We start from the raw sequence: 22,591 nt of genomic DNA, 5'->3' as shown, positions 1-22,591 counted from the left end.
AATGAAATGACTGATATGAAAATAGAGGTAGATGAACTGACAGTATTTAAGATATTAAGAAATCTCAATGTCTCAGTGTGACTTACAGAAAAGTGCTAGAAAAATTACACTGCTCCTAACTGGGCTATTAAGTCTTAACACCTACAGAATTCCAAAGGAATGGAATGAATACAATATTGTCCTGTCGTATAAAGGAGATTCCAAGATAATGGAAGCAAATTACAGAGTAGTAGTTAAAGTATTAAAAAGCTGGTTAAGAGCAGAATAAAAGAATGGGTAGATAGGATATGACTCTACAGGGACAACACTGCTTTGTAGTCTTGTCTTAGTGGCTTACTTTCTACAATAAAGTGGCAGTTCAGTTAGGTCGATAGACATGATGCTAGCGATATGGATATATAAATGGTGATTGATGGACTGACATCAGATAGTACATGGTGGGACCAGTGGTGGGCTGGAGCCAGCACATGCAAGCTAATTGCTAAATTTTCAAGAATGGTAGTTAAATTGGCAAGGGCTATAAACCGTAGAATGAATGCACTTCAATTCACTATGACTAGTTGTATTTGGGCAATAAGCTTGTATATGATGAGACAGAAAATCAAGATAGAGCACTCTTATTTTGTATCCCATCAAGGATGTGAAGAACCTTTAACAGGGCTTTTCAACTGAAGGTGAGTTAGCTGGTGTTATATGGAGGTAAAGGGCTTTTTTCTCCCGGAAACTTGGTTCGTCCCTCAGAACAGGCAAACCGGCCATTAGAACACATGCAATTAACATATATAATATGCTGGTCTCATAGCCCTTCACAGTTGCTTTGGCTGTAGATCTAAATAAGCCAAGATATTATTTTGATAACCTTTGCGCTTCCTTTTTCCCTGGCTCCTTTTTTACATAACAGCCTGTGTAGAGATTATCTTGACAAACTGGAACGTAAGCCATGATAACTAATCAAACATAATACAGAAATTTTACTTATGTAATTTTTATCAGCATAGAATTTTTGTCCTCGTATCAAAGACATCTTCAGTATGACTTTCAAATTAGTTATTTGAAATAGTGAATGTATGACTAGAATTGTAGAACAGAAAACAATGGATTCAACAATGAAAACAACAACTCCAGGGTGGGATGTATCCAATTCCTTGCCAGTATAGGTTACGATATTTTGCCCAAACAGGTAGATCTGTGGCCAAGCATTGTAATGAACATCTGGATTACATTAAAATCCATGAGCCCAAACAATCAGGACTTGCAGAACATGCTATTTCACCAGTAATTGAATCCTCTGAAAGAAAATTAAGGTTCTCCATAAAAGTTATTACCTCACAGATTGCTTATATAAAGTTGTGAAACCTTCAGACATTGCTTGAATTTAAATAGAAGTAATGAACTAAAATTATGCCTTTTATGGAAATAGTTCTTCACAAGCACTGGTATTAACTTTTTTTTTTTAAATTAATTAATGGTCTCTTGATAAAGTTATTTTATTAGAACCTTAATGTATGCAGACCATGTCGGTCTATATAATTCCGTGTTGAATCTACCAGTTTATGCCCTTGATACTGGGGCAAAAATTCTAGCCTAACAACAATAACGCAAGTAAAATCCATATTATGTTTAATTAGGGATTATCTTTGCTAGCAATTTTACAGGAATATTATTTTTTAACAAACAACCCTTAATTTTGCCTGAGCTGTTGCTTCTTAAGGTAAGAGCATTCCAATGCTCGACATCTTCAAACGTTTTGAGTTTCTAGAATTGTAGAAAACCTAATAAAGTCATTACTTTAAGAAGAAGAACCAGCCCAGGCAAAAATAAGTGTGGATGTTTGCTGACAATGAAATCCATTTCTACTTAGAGGGGAAGGTTGTGATTTTCACAAAGAGAAAACCCATACTTGCTCACCATACTAGTCACTCTCCTAGCCTGTGTCTTATATTCCTCATGCATCTGCTCTCCATCCCTCTCCTTACAACTCTTTCATAATCTCTTTTTCACCTGCAGTTCCTGTTTGATATTGTTTGTCATCCACTTTACGCCCAATTGTGTCTGCTTCTTCACTCATGAAATACAGTTTACTATTGCTGCTAACAAATATTCCTTCCCAATTTCCCAAGCACTAATGATATCCTGGCCTTCCAATTCTACCCTCCATGGAACTGCCCCAAGTTGATATCTAAGACTATTATAATCACTTGCCTTATAATTCCACATATGTTCTAAAGGAAATAACAGAAGAAGAATTAGAAAATCACCTGGAGAAGATAAATTAGGTTCAGAATTATATAAATATGTAGGAATAAGGTTCAAAGACTCTTATTATTTTTAAATAAAATCAATTCAACAAGAACCCACCAAAAATTGGGAAAAAAAGATTCCTATCTTTAAAAAAGATAGTAGAGATGATCCTAAAAATTATAGAGGTATAAGTATTCTAAATTTCTGTTACAAAATATATAGCAGAATTTTAAATAAACTAATAAAATATTCTGAAAGCTTTATTCTAGAAGTACAAAATGGATTTAGAAAAGGATGATCATGTATAGATCTGGCCTTTTGCCTAAAATTAATAATAGAGAAAAGAAGATAATACAATTTAGAAACACGCATTACATTTATTGACTTTGAAAAAGCATTTGATAAAGTTAAAAGAAGTATTTTATTTAACATATTAAAAGAAAAACAAATGCCAAATAATGTTCTAAATGCTATCATAAGTATATATGAAAATAATTAAATACAAATAAGATTAAATTATGAACTGTAATATCACAGGGAGAGAAACCAAGGAGTCTGACAGGAATGTCCCCTTTCAGCAACTCTTTTTAATATTTATCTAAATGAAATATTAATAAAATGGAATAAAAATTCCCATTAAGGTATTAAACTTTCTTCTACTGTGTACTTAAACACTCTCCTTTTTGCTGGACCAAATAATAATTACAAATTCTGAAGATAACTTACAGACAGATATATTAAATTTAAATGAAATAGCCAAAGATTATGGAATGATAATATCAACAGCAAATCAAAAACGATGGCATTTAAAGGACAAGATTATATAAGAACTAAAATGGTAACAGATAACAAGATTTCAGAACAGATGAACTCATTTAACTACCTAGGATAAATGATTACATATGAAAATGAAAAAGATATAAACTTAAATTGCAAAATATTTAAAAATAACAAGTGTAATTAACTCTATATTTAAACCTAACCTAGTTCAAAAACAAACTAGACTAAAAGTATAGAATGCTTTTCATGGATTTGGGAAAGGGCGCTCAAATGGATTTCACAAATCCATGTTGATGGATTTGTGAAAGCTATTATAAAAGGCTAGCAATATGCTAGCCTTTTATAATAAAGTTACAAGAACATTATATGAGGGAAAGGCATATACTGCAATTTTCTTAGACTTAGCAAAGGCATTTGACAGGGTGCCACATGATAAGCTGATATTTAAGTTGCAGCACATGGATCTGGATGTCAGATTGGTCAACTGGATTCAGGATTGGCTGTCTGATAGGTATCAGAGAGTTGTCTATGGTGGAGCAGTTTCAAGGAGGCAGAGGGTTACAAGTGAGGTCCCACAGGGCTCAGTACTAGGACCTATATTGTTTAACCTTTATATCAATGACATTGTCAGTGGATTGCAAGGGGATATTCAGTTGTTTGTGGATGATGCGAAGCTGGGAAGGATTATTAGTAATAGTGCAGATGTGGTAGCCCTGCAAGAGGATTTGAATAAGCTAGATAGATGGGCAAATGAATGGGGGTGTCAGTTTAATGCAGCAAAATGTAAGGTCTTGAGGTTTGGGAAACATCGATGGGATGCTGCATACTTTATGGGAGGAGTTATATTGGAGGAAGTAGGGGAGACGAGATCTGGGGTTGATGATTGATAGAAACCTGAAGTTTAGGGGACATATTGCAAAGGTGGTGAAGGTAACACAGAGGATTGCTGCAATTATGAGAAGAACACTGACCTGCAGAGATAAGAGGGTTATCATTCCGTTGTATAAGTCTCTGATCAGACCACACTTGGACTATTGTTCTCAGAATTGGTCCCCAGGATTTGAAGGGGATAAATTAACTGTGGAAAGGATACAAAGACGGATGACAACGATGGTTTCAGTACTGTAGAAGGATAGTTATGAGGATTGGCTGAGGGAATGTGGACTGCAGAATTTGGTGGATAGAAGAAATAGAGGTGATATGATTGAGACTTTTAAACTGTTGAGAGGTGGTTACAGGGTTGACACTGGGGAGTTCTTTTGCTTGGTTGAACAGCAGGAAGGAGTGATGACAAGAGGCCATCCCTGGAAGTTACGAAAGGAAACTGCGGGCAGGAGGGTGAGGAGTGGTTTCTTTGCGTGGAGGGTGATTGAACCGTGGAATGCATTGCCTGATGGAGTGGTGAGAGCAAGAACGGTCAATGAGTTTAAGGAGTGGTATGATAGACTTTGTGTTTCTTAGGGGGGGGACCTCCCCTCGATGAGTCTTGACAGACTTTATGTTCTTAGGAAGGACCTCCCATGATGAGTCTTTTGACTCCATGGAGGCCTGAATAATAAAAATAATAATAATAATACATCAGCCCTACCAGTCCTATTGTATGGAAGTGAAATCTGGATAATAAAACAAAAAGACAAATGAAGATTAATAACAGCTGAAATGAAGTTCATGAGAAAAACTGCAAAATATACTCCATTCGATCACATAAGAAATTATGAAAGAATTAAACCAGGAATTAGTAACAGAAAAAAATGTAAAAATATAAACATAAATGGATAGAACATGTTGAAAGAATGAAAACAGAAAGATTACCAAAAGAAGCCTTAAATTGCAAACCATTACGAAAAAGAAAACCAGGACATCCTCTAAAGAGATTCAGTGATGACTTATTTGGCCGGAACAGGCCACTCTAGACCTAAATCCTTGAAAAGAATGATGATAATAATTTTTTTTTTTAAATATTTTTATTTATTTTTTACATAGTCTGGAAACCCTGTTTTAGAGATCAAATACGAAAATTTTTCAAGCCACTTCAGGACTCCGATAGCTGGGGCAGTGGTCTCATGCTGGTGATGAAATTCATCTTCTATTTAAAGACATTCACAAACATCCATGCTCATGGTAGGATTCAAACCCAGAACCTATTGGTTGGAGAGCAGATATGCTAACCACTCAGCTAACCAGGCTGGCATATTATGGGATTTGAACCCAGGTCGTTCGAAGCAAAGGGCATCATTGAAACCAAATGACACTCCAAGGACTCACTGCACAAGGACACTCCATTACAGTACTTAATCCTACATTTACAATGACACTATCCACCACAATGCCACCTATGTATTATTATTATTACGTGACACCTCCAGGGGAGTCCAAAGTCTCATCGAGGGAGGGCACCTACTCTGCACCTCTGTCTCCCCCCAATTCTCCAACTACAATCATCATCATCTACACCAATGCCATCTACTGCCCACCACCACAACTAGTATTTTCACAGACAATCACAAACATCCATGCCCATGGAGGGATTCGAACCCAAAGCCTTTTGGCTGGAGACTGGATACACCAAAGAGTACCGGCCTAGTTGGCCAATATTCTCTGGCTACAAATTGCACGTGTTCACTGGCCAACTTCCTTGCATGAAAAATCTGACTTTCTGGAAGAAAATACCCTACTACCTCCTTAGTTCAGAGAAAGATTCCTCTTATCTTGACAAAACAGAACTAAAGTATTTTCCAATGTGTCCCGTCATTCTTTTAAATGCTCTATGGTGGAATCTTGTAATAGTGAGGAATTTTTTTTTTCTTGTTTTATATAGCTCATGGAAATGTCTAAGAAGGGCATACTGAAATTTCTAAATACATTTTACAAAATTACAAAAAGAATTCTATGAAGGGCACATGATACAATTGCTTTTTTTTAAAGAGAACATTATAGCATTTAGTAATCTCTGAATTCATGAACAGATAAATATTCTGAAAGGCAATCATACTATTTTATAAGTGCTGCAGGTACATACCTTAAAAGAATCTTGGTACACTCATATTCATATTCTTATATTATAATTATCATTCTTATTATATGGGTATCTCCATGGATTGAGAAGCCTCATCATGGGAGACCCACACTAATTAGTCACACAATACCTATCATACCTCTCCTTAAACTCATCCACTGATGGAGCAGTCACAGCCATTTACCACTCTCCAAGCACAAAATCTAGTAATAACACTCTTGCTAACCATACTCTTACACAATTCCCATTTGTTCTCTCCCTTCCTGCCATGTACTGAAAAAAAGTATTCAGTTTCAAATAAAACCCTTTTAATAACTTATATGCTTCTATCATCTCTTCTTTTCTCCCTATCAGCTAGTTTTTGAAGACCACAGATTGTCTTAAGGATCATTCTATAGACCTGCCTCTGGATCCTCTCACCACTTCATCCTTATGGAATACTTATTAAAGCTACACAGAAAGGAATAATAACCTCCTTATCCCTGCTTGTGTGTGTTCTTCAACAACCACATAAATGGATGTGCTCTTTGGGCTACTGTAACAATATGTTCTCTAAACTTCAACTCACTGTCAAGAATCATCTCCAAATTCTTGGCTTCATCAGTTTCATCAATAGAGTCCACATCTTGTGATCTCTTCTTCCCAGTGCATCACCTTACAGCTGGCCACATTAAACTGGCAGCCATACACCTCTGCCTATACTGCCAGTCTATTTAAGTTATACTGAAGGAATCTCTACATCACCTTCATTTAGTATCGCTATTTCCCGGCTTTGCATCATCAGCAAACAATGAATATTTCCTGTCAAATCTAGTGGTTATGCACTTCGCAACCGTATGCCTGGGGAAGGAGTGTCCTAGGTTCGATTCCCATCGGTGACGTGAGGAGCTGAAGGATCTTCCTCAGCCATAACCAAGTTAGCCAGTCTTGGGCGTGGACAGCAGGGTTTTTTCCCCAGTTTATTCTGGGGTTTTTCATCCCGCAAAGCAGACAAACTGGCCTTGAGAACTTAACACTACAGGCCATAGGATATACCGGGGCATAGGGCTGACCACCTTATCCTGTAAACGGATTGAGGTCCGATGATCAATGGACCCTCGACACCGCAAGGTAAAAGAGGATATAAAGAAGATGAGATGAGATCATTTCCTATATTAAACAACAGAGGGCCAAGTAGTGAGATCTGTGATACACTACACCACTAGCCAGTTTCCTTCTCCTGGACTCATCTTCTCCATAAATCATTCTTTGATTTGATATCTATCAGCCAGCTCTAATCCAAATCACCATCATGTATATGTTTTTAATAAGCTTCAGTTTCTTTTCTTTTTAATGTCAGTTGTTATGTGTACTCTTACAAATGAAAAGCTGAAGTTAAAATTTTTCAGCAGCAATTTCACACGTAAATTGATAACTAAGAACCAGATTATGGAGTATTAAAATTCGTTAACATAACACGTTTCTTAATAAAAACGAATTGTCATTCTACTAACTATTCACCTACATAGACTTGCAACTGCCAGCTTTGTTTTAAAATAATATCAGACAGCGTATATTTAGTTTCAGTTGCTATTTCCAAGATCATATAAAACAGGACTGTCCAAAACACGGCCGGCGATTCTGTGCGGCCCGCCTGTGGGTTTTGATTTTCACGAGCGAAAAAATAAAATAATTTGAATAGAATGCGTATTAGATATTTTAATTCTATCACTAATCGATAACCTCGATGTTGGCAATTTTATTTGGCGTTTTTACATCACTATATACCCACGTGTTTTTCAAATATTAGATGTGTCAAAGAAGCGTTCTTGCATTGCTTTGTTCCAACGTATATAATATATGTAGTGTATTTATTATTCTGGATGCAGCCCTTGGGTAAATCTTTTTTTTTTTTTAATACGGCCCTCAGATTACCTAAGATTGGACAGCCCTGATATAAAATATTCGATAGCTAAAGATATGCCGCTTTAATATTGCTTGGTTTAAATTTAAGAAAAAAAAAAAAGTAGTGCGAAATCAATACTTTCAAGAAATTACACAACTTCTGGTATTACATTCAAAAAAAAACAGTATTAAAAGTTTCATGAAAATATTGGAAGACCTTTATTTTAACTAACCTGAGTTTTAAGATAGCATTTGTTGCCATCTTTGCCTCTGATCTCGTTTCAAAATTAGAGACGAGAGTGAATATGACGTAATCATACTGTGATGTCATTCTGCTTATATACAACGATCGTCAGCTGTTTGGAAAACAAGCAAAACAAGGGACCAAGGCTACCTTTGTAGTTTTGTGGTATGAAAATTGAAGGGCACAGTTGAAATTTTCAAAGAATAGCGAAAAGGTGCATGAAATGTTAATAAGGAAGCTTATCCGCAAAATTTCTTGACCAAAGGTAGAGTATTAACTCTAAAGCAGTTATTAGTGTGAATTTGGCTATATTTCTATTCTAAGTTCCCTTAAAATGAATTGTGTAGCCATAGTACTCAAAGCATAAAAAGCGAGTAATATTTCCTGATTTTATCCAAAGTTCGTGGGATATTTGGATTACTGCTAAGGAAATGAAATAATGACCGATAAAAATAAGATAATGTAATACGCAGTTTATAAAATTTAATTGAGATTACAACCAGAACTATCCCTTGTGTATCGTTCAGTGGTGTCTTTCCTCTTGAACCAGTCCTTCTGAATTAAGTTTCAAGGTCAAGGTAGAGAAAATCGTGACTACTTTTGACCCATTGGTCAGTTGGTCATCGTTGTCTGGCGGTGCGAATTTCAGTTGTTCATTTCAGTCTTGTATACCTTACGTTGAAACAATGGAGCCAGAAAAAAAAGTCTGTTTTTATCAGGTAACATACACACTGCTTGTGGTTTCGCAATTGTTTGCCTTAATAAATGAAACCTAGCTTGTAATGCGCCTATCTCTTTGTTCTCGATCTATTTATAGCAAAAGCTACTTAATGCTTTGTGTACTCTGCAGTAATGTAATGAAAAATTATTTTCCAAGTTATTTTATTTTAATATTCTTTTGAAAGATTCCCCCCTCCATTCAAATACCATCAGAATTTTCGATATAATGATATTTAAAATAATAATAATAATCATGAAATTCCTGATATGTACCCTCAACGGATGTACAGGATATGATAGTGCTATATGAAAAACTTGCATCATTACTAACTTCTTATCTACAATTTTCCTCCAAATCAATCTGTTACCTGTCATTATCTCAACATTATCAGATCTTATATTTCTATCTTCTAAGGCATTTTTTACTCTATCAACCCACATATCTTGGTCTTCCTCTGGGTCCTTTTCCTGGCAGAGAACACTTGTTTTGCTATTCTTTCCTCTCCCATTCTGTTTAAGTCACCATACTACTACTACCTGACATTAGCTCTGCTAACACATTCCTGGATGTTAACAATGTCAAGTTATTTCCTAATATTCTTGTTTTTAATATGATATTGCCATTGATACCATTCTGTTCATGCCCCTAATCTTTCTCAGGACTCTCATATCTGTGGTCTCTAGTCTTTGGTCAAGTGTTTTATTTCTAACCCAGCTCTCGGATCCATAAGTTAAAATGGGTTTCAACACTGTCTTGTATACAGCTAATTTACTGTTTACTAATTTCTCTCTTATTCCATATACGTTTATTCAGTTATTATTATTTGACACTTCCAGGGAGTCCGAAGAAGACTCGAGGGAAACTCTATAACTCCGTCTCCACCACTCAATCCACCAATTGACTGCAACTACACCAACGCTATCTACTGTCGACCACCACCACTAGTATTTCCACAGAAAATCGCAAATATCTATGCCCACTGCAGCCTTTTGGTGGGAGAGCGGATACGCTAACCACTTAGCCAGCCAGGCTGGCAAGTTGACTTCCTACCATACCAACTTTATTGATTCTGTTGTCTATTTCCATATTTAATCTAATCTTTTATTTATTTCCATATTTAATTTACCATTCTCACTAAAAATTGTGTCTAAGTAACTAAAATTTTTGCTTGTTCTATAGGTTAGACATTCACAATGCAGTTGATATTTTCACTGCTTCAGACTATTTTCATTGTCTTTGTATTGTTATAGCTGACCTTCATACCAAATCTATTACACAAGTTATTCAGTTTAGTCAGGGAATCTTACAGACTTGTAGCAGATTTATTTTTAAGTATAATATCATCTGCATAAAGCAAAGAGCTGACATTAACATGTTCAAATAAGTGGTATTCTGATTTAATACCACTTTCCTTCATAATCTGTTCCATATAGATAATGAATAACAAAGAAGATAATGTACATCCTTGTCTGACACCAGATTTAACATTAAACCATCTTCCTGTACTTCTATTCTAACTGCTGACTTACAACTCAAATACAAGCAAAGTATTGCTTGATATAATTCCTTACTGACACCATACAACTGCAGCGTTTTGAATAGCTTCTTTCTTAGTGCTTTGTCATGTGACCTTTCCAGATCTACAAAACTTAAATACAGATCTTTGGTATATTGCCATGATTTCTCAACAATTTGTCGTAAAGTGAAAATCTGATCCTGACAGTCTCTATTTGGCCTGAACCCAGCTTGTTCTTCACCAACTTTATCTTCCACAATCATTCTCAAGTTATTTGCATAAATCTTACCAGGAACACTCAACAGAGAAATACCTCTGTAATTTTCACATTCAGTTTTATTTCCCTTTTTATATATGGTACTATGAGAGCTTTACTCCAATCATCTGCAATTTGTCAAATAGTTCAGAAAGCTCTGTCCAAGCTTTCTGAACTATGTAGTGCAGCCACTTCTGGTCAAACATCTACTCCTGGTTTCCTCTCCACATTTCAGGCCTTTGACGGCTGTATCCATTTCAAGTATGGATATGTATTCCTGATTGCATGCCTAATCAGTGTTTTTTTTTTACCACTATGCTGTCACTGATTCATTTAGCAAATTTTCGAACTAATTACTCCATACATTAAGGATATCCTTTTCACCAGTTTTCATGTCACCTTTATCATCTCTAATTCCTTTCTCAGCACTCCTTACTCTAGTTTTGAGCTTTTTGAACAGCCTCCAGAATATTTTGCTACCTTCTTGATATTTATTTTCTGTGTTCTTAACCAAGTCTTCCCATGACTTTTTTTTTTAGCTAGTTTTCCAGTGTTTAGCTTTCTTACATTTGTCTCTGTATTCTCTAAGAGCTCAAACTGACTTATTTGCCAGGAACTTTTGATATGCTTTCTTCTTTTCCTTCACTGCCTCTTTAACTTCCTGTGTCTGCCATGGGTTCTGATTTTTCTATCCTTGCAGACAACCTCACTATATGCCTCTCTGGCTGAATCAATATTTTCTTCAGGATTTGCCACCAACTCTCCATGCTTTGGTTCCTGTTCTCAAACTCGTTCATTTTTTCTTGAATAATGTTTGTGAATTTTGGTCTACAGTTTATATCTGAGAGCTGCTCAACTTTTATTTGCTTTAAAAGTTTCTTACGTTGTTCTTGTTTTCAGTATGAAATTTAATTTTATCCTGCTCAAGACTAATTGGTGATAACTTACAATTTCAAATCCTCTATTCTGTATACTCATGTGTCCTGCACCAATGGAAAAACATCACTATCATCAATAACATAGTCAACGAGACTTTTCTAATTTCTTGCCTCTTCTCTCCATGAGAATTTATGATGAAAAATTGTGTTAGTAATAACCAGTCCATGTCCTGAGCAGAAATCTAACAGGTACTTGCCATTATTATTAGCTATGCTCTTTTCTCCAAATTTTTCCAATATATTTTTGTATGTCTGACAATCATTTCCAACTCTGTTATTTAGATCCTAAACAACTTTTGAACTTTCCTTTTTTTTTCATTGTGTCAGTTGCTTTCTCTAAAGCCTCAAACATTCCTCCACTTTTACCTTAGTAGAACCTTCTGTGAGACCACAGACCTACCTCACAATTAAGTCTCATGGTCCAGTTCCCCATTCTGATATTTGCCCACATCACTCTACTTGTTATTGTTATTTAAAATTATATATAATTTTAATTATATATATTTAAAATTGAATATATAATTAAGTTTAAGTGTATCTGCTGAAAACATTAATTGTCCAATAATCATGAAGAGTAAGTTGCTGTGATATTCTGTGCAGTGTGGATTATCCAAACTTTAGCTGTCATGAATTATTTTAAATGTTATTAGACAGATAAATGCTTATTATTCTGTTTACATGAGAAGCTGTGATCCTGTCACACTTTTAGTACTATGAATGTTAAGAGTTATTTAAGAATCTGCTTTAGAAACCAAATATCTTGCTTCTCCCTACATTATTTATGGCCTCCAAACAAACAGGATTTGTAAGTGGGTGGTTCCATAAGTTTTGGCCTGACTGACTTTTAGAGGTGATAGAAAACAATTGTCACTTATCAACATAATCTCTCTTTTCTTCAACATGCTTTTCACAACTTTGAATTAACATTCCTATGCCCTTGAAAAATTAGTCTATACCTTTGTCTGCAAAACAGCCTAAAACTGCATCTTTCAGCTCATTGTCATCTGCAAATTTTCTTCCTCGAAGGTCTTCTGTTTCAAGAATAGGTAGTAATCACTGAGTGCTAGATCTGGGTTGTAGGGTGGGTATTCAATCTCCTGGAAGCCACAGTCCTTCACTCTAGCCTTCGCAACAGTAGCCGCATGGACTGTAGCATTGTCATGAAGCAGGCAAATACAATGACTTAGCATTCCTTGTTTCTTCTCCTTTTTGGCATTGCGCATTTTGCGCAGGAGTGAAGCATAATATTCTGCATTCACTGTGGTATTCTTTTCCTTGAAGTCAATTCCCTGGCAGTCCCAAAAAAAATGTTATGATCTTCTTGGTAGACTGAGTGACCTTGACTTTTCTTGGCATGTTTTGCCTGGTTTATGCCACTCCATGGATTCCCTTTTGGAAAGAGGATCATAATAAAGGGCCATGGTTTCATCCCCAGTGACAATAGATTCCAGCACTTCTGTATGATTCCACTGGCAAAGCTTTAGAAACTTGCAGGAAGAGGTAACACGATACTCCTTCTGAATTGAAGAGAGAGAAGTTAGGGCACCTACCTTGGCTAACCTTCGTCATGTGAAGCTTTTGTTATAGTCAGATGTTATATTATGTGAAAGACTTGTTATAGTCAGCTGTCTGTTATTGAGCAGTTCTTCCTCAACGAGAGTTATTTTCCTCAGTCATCACTTCCACAGACTGACCATCACGAGGATCATCATTGCTGTTTGATAGAAGAGAAACTCTTCTTTGGTGAAAAACTTGATCATAGCACAGACTCAGTTTTTAAATAACAGCCACTTAGCATACCACATGTTAGTCAAATGAGTGTCTCCAACTGAATGACACAGGTAGAGAGTTGAAAATGTTACACTAACCTCCCCATAGATGGTGTTGTCTGTCATGCACAACGTGTTAAAATTGGTGCGAATTTTGTATGTCAGGTCAGAAACTTTTGAAACCTACCTCATATACGGGTGGGAACGAAGTAAGGATCTCTGGGTATCAAAAATTGCCTGCTACTTGAAGACATTCACAACCATCTATGCCACAGTAGGATAATAGCCATGTAATACGAGTTTGAACTTGGAATCTATACATGAATGAAATGGTATATATATATTACCTTGCATCATTTTGATATTCAAGAAATGAAACTTAACTTCAGTGATGAATTTTCTGTTCACCATTATCTTCAGTTTGAACACAGTACTTTACAAACCTAATAAAACCATAGTATGTGCAGTGACTTCTTTCTGTTTGGCTGTTTGTGTCCATTTATGGACTGTCTTCACAGGATTGATATAGGGTGGTGTGATAGTACAAAACAAGATTTTATTAACAACTTTGTATCTGAAGTTTTCTTACAAATCATTGAATTACCATTGTTGAGTCACTGTCTCTTAATTGCATTTTATCATATCTTAGTTTTTTTTGTCATTCTTGCTTGAGCCATTAATCTTTCATATTCTACTCTCATCAAATGCTTTTCACCTCAGATATAGTCTGTTTTATATCTTTATGAAAATTAATAACTCCTTTCTGCCCTATTCCTTTTTAATATGATAGAGCTGCCATCACTTTTAATCCAAATGAATTTGTTGACTTGAAATCAACTTTTTTGACCTAATGGAATAAAGCCTTTCCAAATTTATTTAGTGACAGGTCACTAGTTGAATTTGACTGTGATGAATGTTTATAACTTTACACCTTTAGAAATCTGAGATCATCAAATTAGGTGGGAAATACTTTTCATTGCTCAGTGTGATTGCATCTTACTTAATGGAAGTTTCTTCTGATGCAATGAGAACCATATAATGATCTATCAAGCAGATTTCTGATTAACAGTTGATTCACCAATCAAATAACATAAAATAGATTTGATATGGAATTGGTTTTAAAACACTTATGTATTTTGATAGTTTCATGTTTTGGATGATTTTTTGTACCAGATTTATTCAACTAGTTCTCTTTGGAATTGAATTAAACCCTCTGATTCCAAAAGGCAAATTAAATATTTCCATATTTAATTTATTTGTTCTCTTCACTAGATATTGTGTCCATGGTAACTAAAATATGTTAAGTTTCCATTAGATTCTCTATAGAGAATAAATATATTGCTTCACTTTCTTCCTTTTAGAAACTTGTTTTTCATTCTGAAAACCTGGTTAGAGTGCATTCAATTAACAGACAGTAGTAGACCTCTCAGAATTATTTGCTTTGGTTGTAATCCCAATCAAACCAAAACTTATTATTATCATCATTACAGAATTATAAATTTTTTGTAACAGTCTGTGGAAATGATCAAATTCTGTATCAGTTGGGTCAAGGGTGTTAAACTGAATAATTACTTAATAACATTCTTTATCGATTGCTTGCAAGAAGTTGAACTTTAAAGTTGATGTTGATTGATGCTCTAGTTTTAACAAGTTTTGAGGATGGTGGAATTAGATTCAAATTTTATTGAACACTGCTTGTAGAAGTGGCACGAATTGTGCATATGTATGTAGGGTGAGTGATTGAGTAAAAGTGGGTTGATTAATCAATCTTGCTGCTCTTTTATTCAATGAAGTAATGCTGTTTTTTTTTTTTAAGCTGGCAGTTGTTTCTAAATGGATGTTGGACAACTGCTGCTTCTTTTTTTAGTATACTCTTAGACTTAATAGAAAATAAGGTCTTAGTAACAAGAGCAGAACCCTCTGCCATACTATTGAATGCTTTCCTTGGTTTCTCTTCATTGGATTTATAGAGATGGGTGACATTAGATTTCTTACTAAATAATCATTGACAGGATTACAAGTGGCAGCAAGATTAACTATGATCATCCCAAATTTTTTCATTGTTGCCACTTAACTAATTAAGTGCATTAGCATCTCTGCTGTCCAAACTGTGTGCTGTAAGTTTGAATTGCACCATGACTTGGTGTTTAGGGATGTCTTTAAGCATAATATTTAGGTTTTTTTTTTTTTTTTCATCATCCATTTCCTATCCCTTGTCTTCTCATACTTTCTGGTCTTTAGCCAAAACTGTTGGTCATAACATCTGCCCAACACCATTCTCACCACTATTGCATTATCATCCATAGAAAAGGCCAAACTCCTGTCTTCCTACTTCTCCTCCAGTTCTTGTACAGGTGATCATAGTAAATGTTCCTTGACCAAACACTCAATGCCTCATTTAACCTTTTGCCAGATAAAAGATCAGAAAATTTTTGCTTAAATTGGATATCAAAAAAAGCCTCCTTAGTATGATGACATACCTCTGATTGTTGTAAGGATCTGTGCTCCAGAGCTGACTCCCACTCTATGCTGCCTGTTTACACTTTCTTATTCCATTGTTATTTACCCTGCAGTTTGAAAATTAGTTCATATACAACCTCTTCCTAAGAAGGATAACAAATCTTTACTTTCAAACTACAATCCAATTTTTCTCCCTTCATTCTTTCTCACGTAATGGAAGGAACCATCAACCCAACTCTTGCACTACCCTGAAAGCTCTCAACTAATAAATGATTGCCAGTATGGACTCTGTCACTGCTGATAACATAGGTCAGCAGATTTACTGACCTATGTTATTCATCTCTGGACAAACATATTAGAAAAGTTTGTGAATCTCAAGTAATTGTCTTTGATATATCCAAGCCTTTGACCAAATTTGGCACAAAAATCAGGAAGACAGACCAAACATCATTTGGTCTACCCCTGACTTTTGCAGTTAGATAGCCAGCTTTCTGCCTAGATGCTCACTTTGAGTAATGGCAGATATTTCCTTATCTTCTAACTATACAACTAATGCTGGAGTCCCACAATGCTCTGTTCTTTTGCCCACCCTCTTCCTTCTATACATAAATGATCTACTCTAGCTGACTGCCAGTGCAGTACACGGTTTTACTGATGACAGCACACTGCACTCATTTTCATATGGCAAGGCACAAATCACCACTACCTGCAGAATTTTAACCTCCTACCTTAAATTCTGTTCTTTAAAACATTCATCTTGTCAACTTCACTGCTAGCAAAACATAGTTCTGTATTATTTCTCTCAAAACAAAACCCTATTCTTCCCTTGACAATATCCAAGTCTCTATTGAAGATGAGATTTACCTTTTTTGGATAACTGAAATCTTACTTGGCACAAACATATTACAAATATTCTTCCTCTGCATCCAAAAAATTGGTGTTTCTCTTTCACTTTAGATGTTACTTTAAATTCAAACAGTTCCTGACCTCATACAAATCACGAATTTGCCTGACCATTGAATGCTGCTCTCTCTCTCATCTGAGATGGTTCCCATATAAGCTCCCTAAAATTACTTGATTCTATACAGAAAAGAGTAGTTATATTGATTGATGACCCTTGTCTCACTAATACACTCTGCTCACTTTCACACAGGCATTGTTTCTGCAGCCTGCATCTATAAATACTTTTATGGCTGCTGTTCATACAAGCAACAGGCTAGGAAGGTGACCAGTGTAGTGAAGTGAGTTACCTTTTTTGGATAACTGAAATCTTACTTGGCACAAACATATTACAAATATTCTTCCTCTGCATCCAAAAAATTGGTCAATGTATTGTTTTTTTTGGGGGGGAAGGAGTGAGTAGTGTTGAATACCAATGTGAAAGAAAAGGAGAGACTGACAGATCAGGAATGCAAAGTATTTGGAATTTTTAAGTGAGCTTGATATTAATATCAAGCTTAGGGGGCAGCTTAAAGCAAAAGTCAGGGGTAGTCAGACTGTATCCCCACTGTTGGGTAATAGTTTAATAAGTAGTATCATTGAGCAGGAGCTCCAAAAAGAAAATGTTGTAGAGGGTTATATAAGGAGAAAGGTAACCATCATGGTAAGGAAGTCAAAATCAGATTATGAGAAGAAATAGCTGAGTAAGCTAAAGGAAATCACAAATGAGTTCTTTCACTCAGTGGCAAGTAAAAAAAAAAGGACTATGGAAGGATAATTTTAGCAAGTTCTAATGGTAATGAGGTGACAGAAGCAGATGAAATAGTCACTAAGTAACCACTTTCCAAGGGTCTTTCATCCAAATGAGGAATACTGCTTTTACAGATGTGATAGGAATTGATGTGGGATTAGAGGTCAATGAAGCAGAAGTACTTAGGAAACTGTAGAATCTTAATGCATATATATGGCCATTGGTTAGATGGGATATTAGCTCCCTTTTTTATGAGAATATTCAAGGAACTGGCAGTATCCCTAGTTAGGTTGCTTTTCTTAGTATTAGCTTTGGTCAAATCCCAATGAATGGAAAAATGACAAACATGGCAAAATCTCAGGAGTAGTAGTCAAAGACAGAATTCAGGATGAGTGAATAAGAATATGATGCTATATGGAGGACAACATGGCTTTGTGGAGATGTAGTCATGCCTTAATAATTAACTAACCTTTTGTAATAGTTACAATTGAGTTGGATAAAGGGAAGAGCTATGTGATGATACTACTGAATTTTACAAAGGCATTTGACAGGGACCATGCGGAACCCTTTTATACAAATTGGAACAAATGGAGATGAAACTGGTGATATGGATGTGAGAGAGTAGCTGATGGACAGATACCAAAAAAAAAGAGTAAAAAGAGGAGCAGAATCCAGTAGAAAGCAGGTGACTAGCAATGTACTGCAAGGCTCTGTGCTTAGGCCACTACTGTTTAATTTGTAAGAAATGCTTTGAAGGGAAATGTTTGTTTCCTGGTGAAATTGGATAGGGTAATAGTTAATATATGTGATGTGGACAGCTTGCATGATTTTAAATAGGCTGACAGTATGGACGAAATATCATTTTAATGTGAAAAAGTATAAAGTTATGTATTTTGGAGTAAAAATATAAGCTGTGTGTCACATTGCTGGAGCTTTCCTCCAGGAAATTGATACATATAGAGGTTGTAGGGTGTGAACTGAAATTCAGAGGGCTAAGATTGCCATGGTTATTGAAGAACAATAAGCAGAGATAAGGAAGTTTTCATTCTCTTTATAGGGTTTTGATATGTCCACATTTGGAATATTTTGTTCAGCTCTAGTCATGTGGGTTTCTTGGAGATGAGGAAGTAGTGGAGAGGTAACTCACCAAGATGCTGAGTGGTCTACGGAATACTCCCTATGAGGATAGATTGAGGGCTTGTAAATTGCAAAAGTTGTTTGATAGGAAAAAAGAGCAGATGTGATACACATTTAAGTTACTAAAAGTGTTTTATAGGAATAATACAAAGGAAATATTTTAGCACTTGGCCAAAAGAAAAAAAAACAGTTTTTTTTTGGTGGCTACAGAAGCTATGGTTGAAATCTTTGTACCAGGAAAGAGGTATAGGTCAGCCTGAGGAGGGAAATCGGATCCTATTTTGATATCTAGGAATTACTGAAAGTAAAGAAGAGAAATGTGAGCTCTTTCTTGCAAGAGATCAGGACTGGATTTTGATGACATCTACAAGGTTGTCCTTGCCCTGCTGAGATATTACTAGGAGATCAGAGTTCAGGGTAATGATCATGGTAGATCTTGAGGGTTCTAATACTTAAGCATTATGAGGTTTGTTAAATGAAAAGGAGGAATGGAGTGTGTTGTCATTGGCAATTGTTGAGGAAATGCATAGATCTTTATTATTATTATTATTTAAGCCTCCAAAGAGTCGAAAAGACTCATTCCTAGAAAACACAGTCTATCAAGACTCATCATGGGAGGTTTCTCCTAGGAAACACAGCCTATCATACCACTCCTTAAACTAATTGATCATTCTCACTACCCTATCAGGCAATGCATTCCACAGTTCAACCCCCCCCCCCCTCCCCATGCAAAGAAACCACTCCTCACCCTCTTGCTTGGGAGGTCCTTTCTAGGAAACAGTATCAAGACTCATCATGGAAGGTTTCTCCTAGGAAACACAGTCTATCATACCACTCCTTAAACTCATTGACTGTTCTCACTCTCACCACTCTATCAGGCAATGCAATCCATGGTTCAACCACCCTCCATGCAAAGAAACCACTCCTTATCCTCTTGCTCACAGTTTCCTTTCGTATCTTCCAGGGATGGCCCCCTTGTCATCACTCCTTCCTGCTGTTCAACCAAGCAAGAAAATTCCCCAGTGTCAACCCTGTAACCACCTTTTAACAGTTTAAAAGTTTCAATCATATCACCTCTCCTTCTTCTCTACAAACTTTGCAGTCCACATTCCCTCAGCCAATCCTCATAACTAACATTGTACAGTCCTGAAACCATCTTTGTTATCTGCCTCTGTACCCTTTCCACAGTTAATTTATCCCTTTCAAATCCTGAAGACCAAATCTGACAACAATAGTCTAAGTGTGGTCTGATCAGGGTCTTATACAACGGAATAATAACTCTTTTATCTCTGCAGGTCAGCATCCTTCTCATTATTCCAGCAATTCTCTGTGTTACCTTCACCACCTTTGCAATATGTCTCCCCTGAATTTCAGGTTTCTATCAAACCTCAAGACTCCATTTTGCTGCATTAAACTGACACCCCCATTCATTTGCCCATCTATATAGCTTATTCAAATCCTCTTGCAGCACCACCACATCTGCACTATTACTAATAACCCTTCCCAGCTTCACATCATTTGCAAACAACTGAATATCCCCCTGCAGTCCACTGATAATGTCATTGATGTAAAGGTTAAACAATATAGGTCCCAGTACTGAGCCCTGTGGGACTCCACTTGTAACCCTCTGCCTCCTTGAAACTGCCCCACCATACACAACTCTCTGATACCTATCGGACACCAAATCCTGATATCCAAAACCAATCCTTTTTGCACTCTGTTCTTTTTCTCAATATCTGTAATGTTTTAATAGCTTCCGTTGTTTCTCTTGAAACCAAATTGTGCTTCATTTAATTCTGTCTCTATCATCTGTTCCATTCTTCGTGTTGATTAGGACTCTTGCAATGTTGCTAATCAAGCTGATAGAACAATGGATTGATTATTGCAATCCATTGTTCCTGTAGTCTTGGGAATAGGAATAAAAATAGATCTTATGAAGTCTTTAGGTATTCTATCCTCCTCCTCCTCCAGACTTCGATTAAAGATGATGGATAGAAGTTTTATTCCTTCCTTTCCCAATGCCTTCAGCAGCTCTTCTTGAATATCATCTACTCCCAGAACTTTCCTATCGTTTATTCTTTTAATGGCTGCTTCAGTTTCCCATTTCTTCATTTCTGGGGTATCATCATTTTCTATCTGATCACATTCCAGATTATCTTCATCTCCATTAAGTTCTGTTATATACTTCTTCCACCTTATCATTTTTTTCCAACAAAATCTTTCCTCTTTCATCCTTTAAAGCATTGCTTTTTGTCATTCTCTTCTTCCCTGAAATCAAGTTCAAGTCTTCATAGACCTTTCTATATCTTTTGCTGTATCATTTTTCTCTCCTTGCAGACCTGATTGAGCCAGTCTTCCTTTGCATTTTTAGCCAGAATTTTTGTTTATTGATCTCTTTACATCTGACCTGGGCTTTATCGTTGTTCTTATTTTTCTATTTTCTTCTTTCACTTTTTCTATTTTCTATCACTTCTGTAATCCAGAGCTTTCTCCTCTCCTCTCTGCTTCACCCAGAAGACCTTTAGCACATTCCTTGATTTTTCTCTTCTAAATCAATCTAGATTACTTCCAGGGATCTCAGTATAAGTAATGCTAATCTTATTTTCTTACCTTGGAAACTTGATCACAGAGAATGGCAGGACAGAAGATGAAATTAGAAAAAAGGATTGAAATCGCAAGGTCAGCTTTCAACAGTATGAAAAATCTACTAACATCTAGAGAATTAAATCTGAAAACAAGACTAAGAATCTCCAAATGCTACATATGGTCTACATTATTATATGGAGTAGAGACATGGACACTCTCCAATCTGAGTGTGAAAAAACTGGAGGCCTTTGAAATGTGGATGCTGCAAAGAATTATGAGAATATCATGGAAAGAAAAAAAAGACAAATGAAGAGGTACTAGAGATGGTAGGTGCCGGAGCCTGAAGAAAGAAATTAAAAAGAGAAAAGTCAGATATTTTGGACATATTCTGAGACATAACTGCCTACAAAGGACACTTCTCGAAGGAACTGTTGAGGGAAAGAGGAAGACAAAGACTGGAGTGGATGAAAAATATAAAAGACTGGACCTATCTCTCATATGAGGAATGCAGCAGAGAGGCGCAGAATAGGATGTGGTGGAGACACATGGTAGTCAATCTCCTGGAGGGAGAAGACACCTGACAGGACAGGAATCTTATTTTCTAGTTCAGCTTGATATTTCTCTCTATCTTTTTTTTTTTAGTCCAATTCTTATTTTTCTGGTTGAATTTTCTTTATTTGTTTTAATCTGATTTTTACTTTGTGAGCAGGTTATGGTCACTATTGCAGTCTTCTTTGGGATAAGTTTTGGCATTTTTTTATTATATTTCTATACCTTGAGTTAAAATTTCTGTATCTTATGTTTTAAAAGTGAGTGTCTGTTAGGTGATAAGAACGCAACACATACCGATGATAAGATGGAAAATTATGTTAATAATATGGAACGTGCAACTGTGGAAGTAGATGAGAACGAAATGGATATCAATAAAGAAATAGCATGTTTAAATGCTATCCTTCATAGGACAAAGTGCAAAATCGAAAACCTGCAGAAGTGGCAAGAGTTCGGCAGGGCTGAAAAAAGAAAGAAGCACTTGATCTGAAAGAATAATAAGACTGACCAAACAAACAAGAAAAACAAGTAAAGGAGAAAATTATGCATGGAGACTCGGTAATAGGGGAGTATTTAATGAAAGTATTTCAAAATTGTGTTTCCTGGAGGCAAAAATTCACAATATTAACTATGCCATCTGGATGCAAAAAAGTAAGTGGTTGGTTGGTACCAATGATTTGAGAGGTGAAGTATTCTATGAGAGAGGATGTAAAGGAGTTGTTACAAGAGGCAAAACTGAAGAGTGGGAAGGTGAGAATGTAAATGTAAGTCTCTTGCTACACTATGATAGAGGCAAACTGAGGA

At 36.0% G+C, this 22,591-nt stretch overlaps 2 protein-coding genes across 2 annotated transcripts in view; one reads left to right on the top strand and one right to left on the bottom strand.

The window, feature by feature from the left end:
• The window catches only part of LOC150094927 (uncharacterized), a 259,949-nt gene extending 251,697 nt beyond the window's left edge, over nucleotides 1–8,252 (bottom strand). Inside the window, exon 1 of the mRNA XM_090411150.1 lies at nucleotides 8,155–8,252. Coding sequence (XP_090267276.1) covers nucleotides 8,155–8,252 — 98 coding nt within the window. The remainder of the gene's footprint in view (nucleotides 1–8,154) is intronic.
• A 26-nt stretch (nucleotides 8,253–8,278) lies between these two features.
• LOC150094926 (motile sperm domain-containing protein 1-like) overlaps nucleotides 8,279–22,591 on the top strand; it is a 94,621-nt gene continuing 80,308 nt past the window's right edge. Inside the window, exon 1 of the mRNA XM_090411101.1 lies at nucleotides 8,279–8,430. The gene's annotated coding sequence lies outside the window, so the exon portion shown is untranslated. The remainder of the gene's footprint in view (nucleotides 8,431–22,591) is intronic.

The sequence above is a fragment of the Typopeltis vanoorti genome, chromosome 21, assembly GCF_054136105.1.
Source record: "Typopeltis vanoorti isolate ZY-2024b chromosome 21, IOZ_Tvanoo_1.0, whole genome shotgun sequence".
Classification (NCBI taxonomy): domain Eukaryota; kingdom Metazoa; phylum Arthropoda; class Arachnida; order Uropygi; family Thelyphonidae; genus Typopeltis; species Typopeltis vanoorti.
This window is presented reverse-complemented; position numbering and strand designations above follow the sequence as displayed.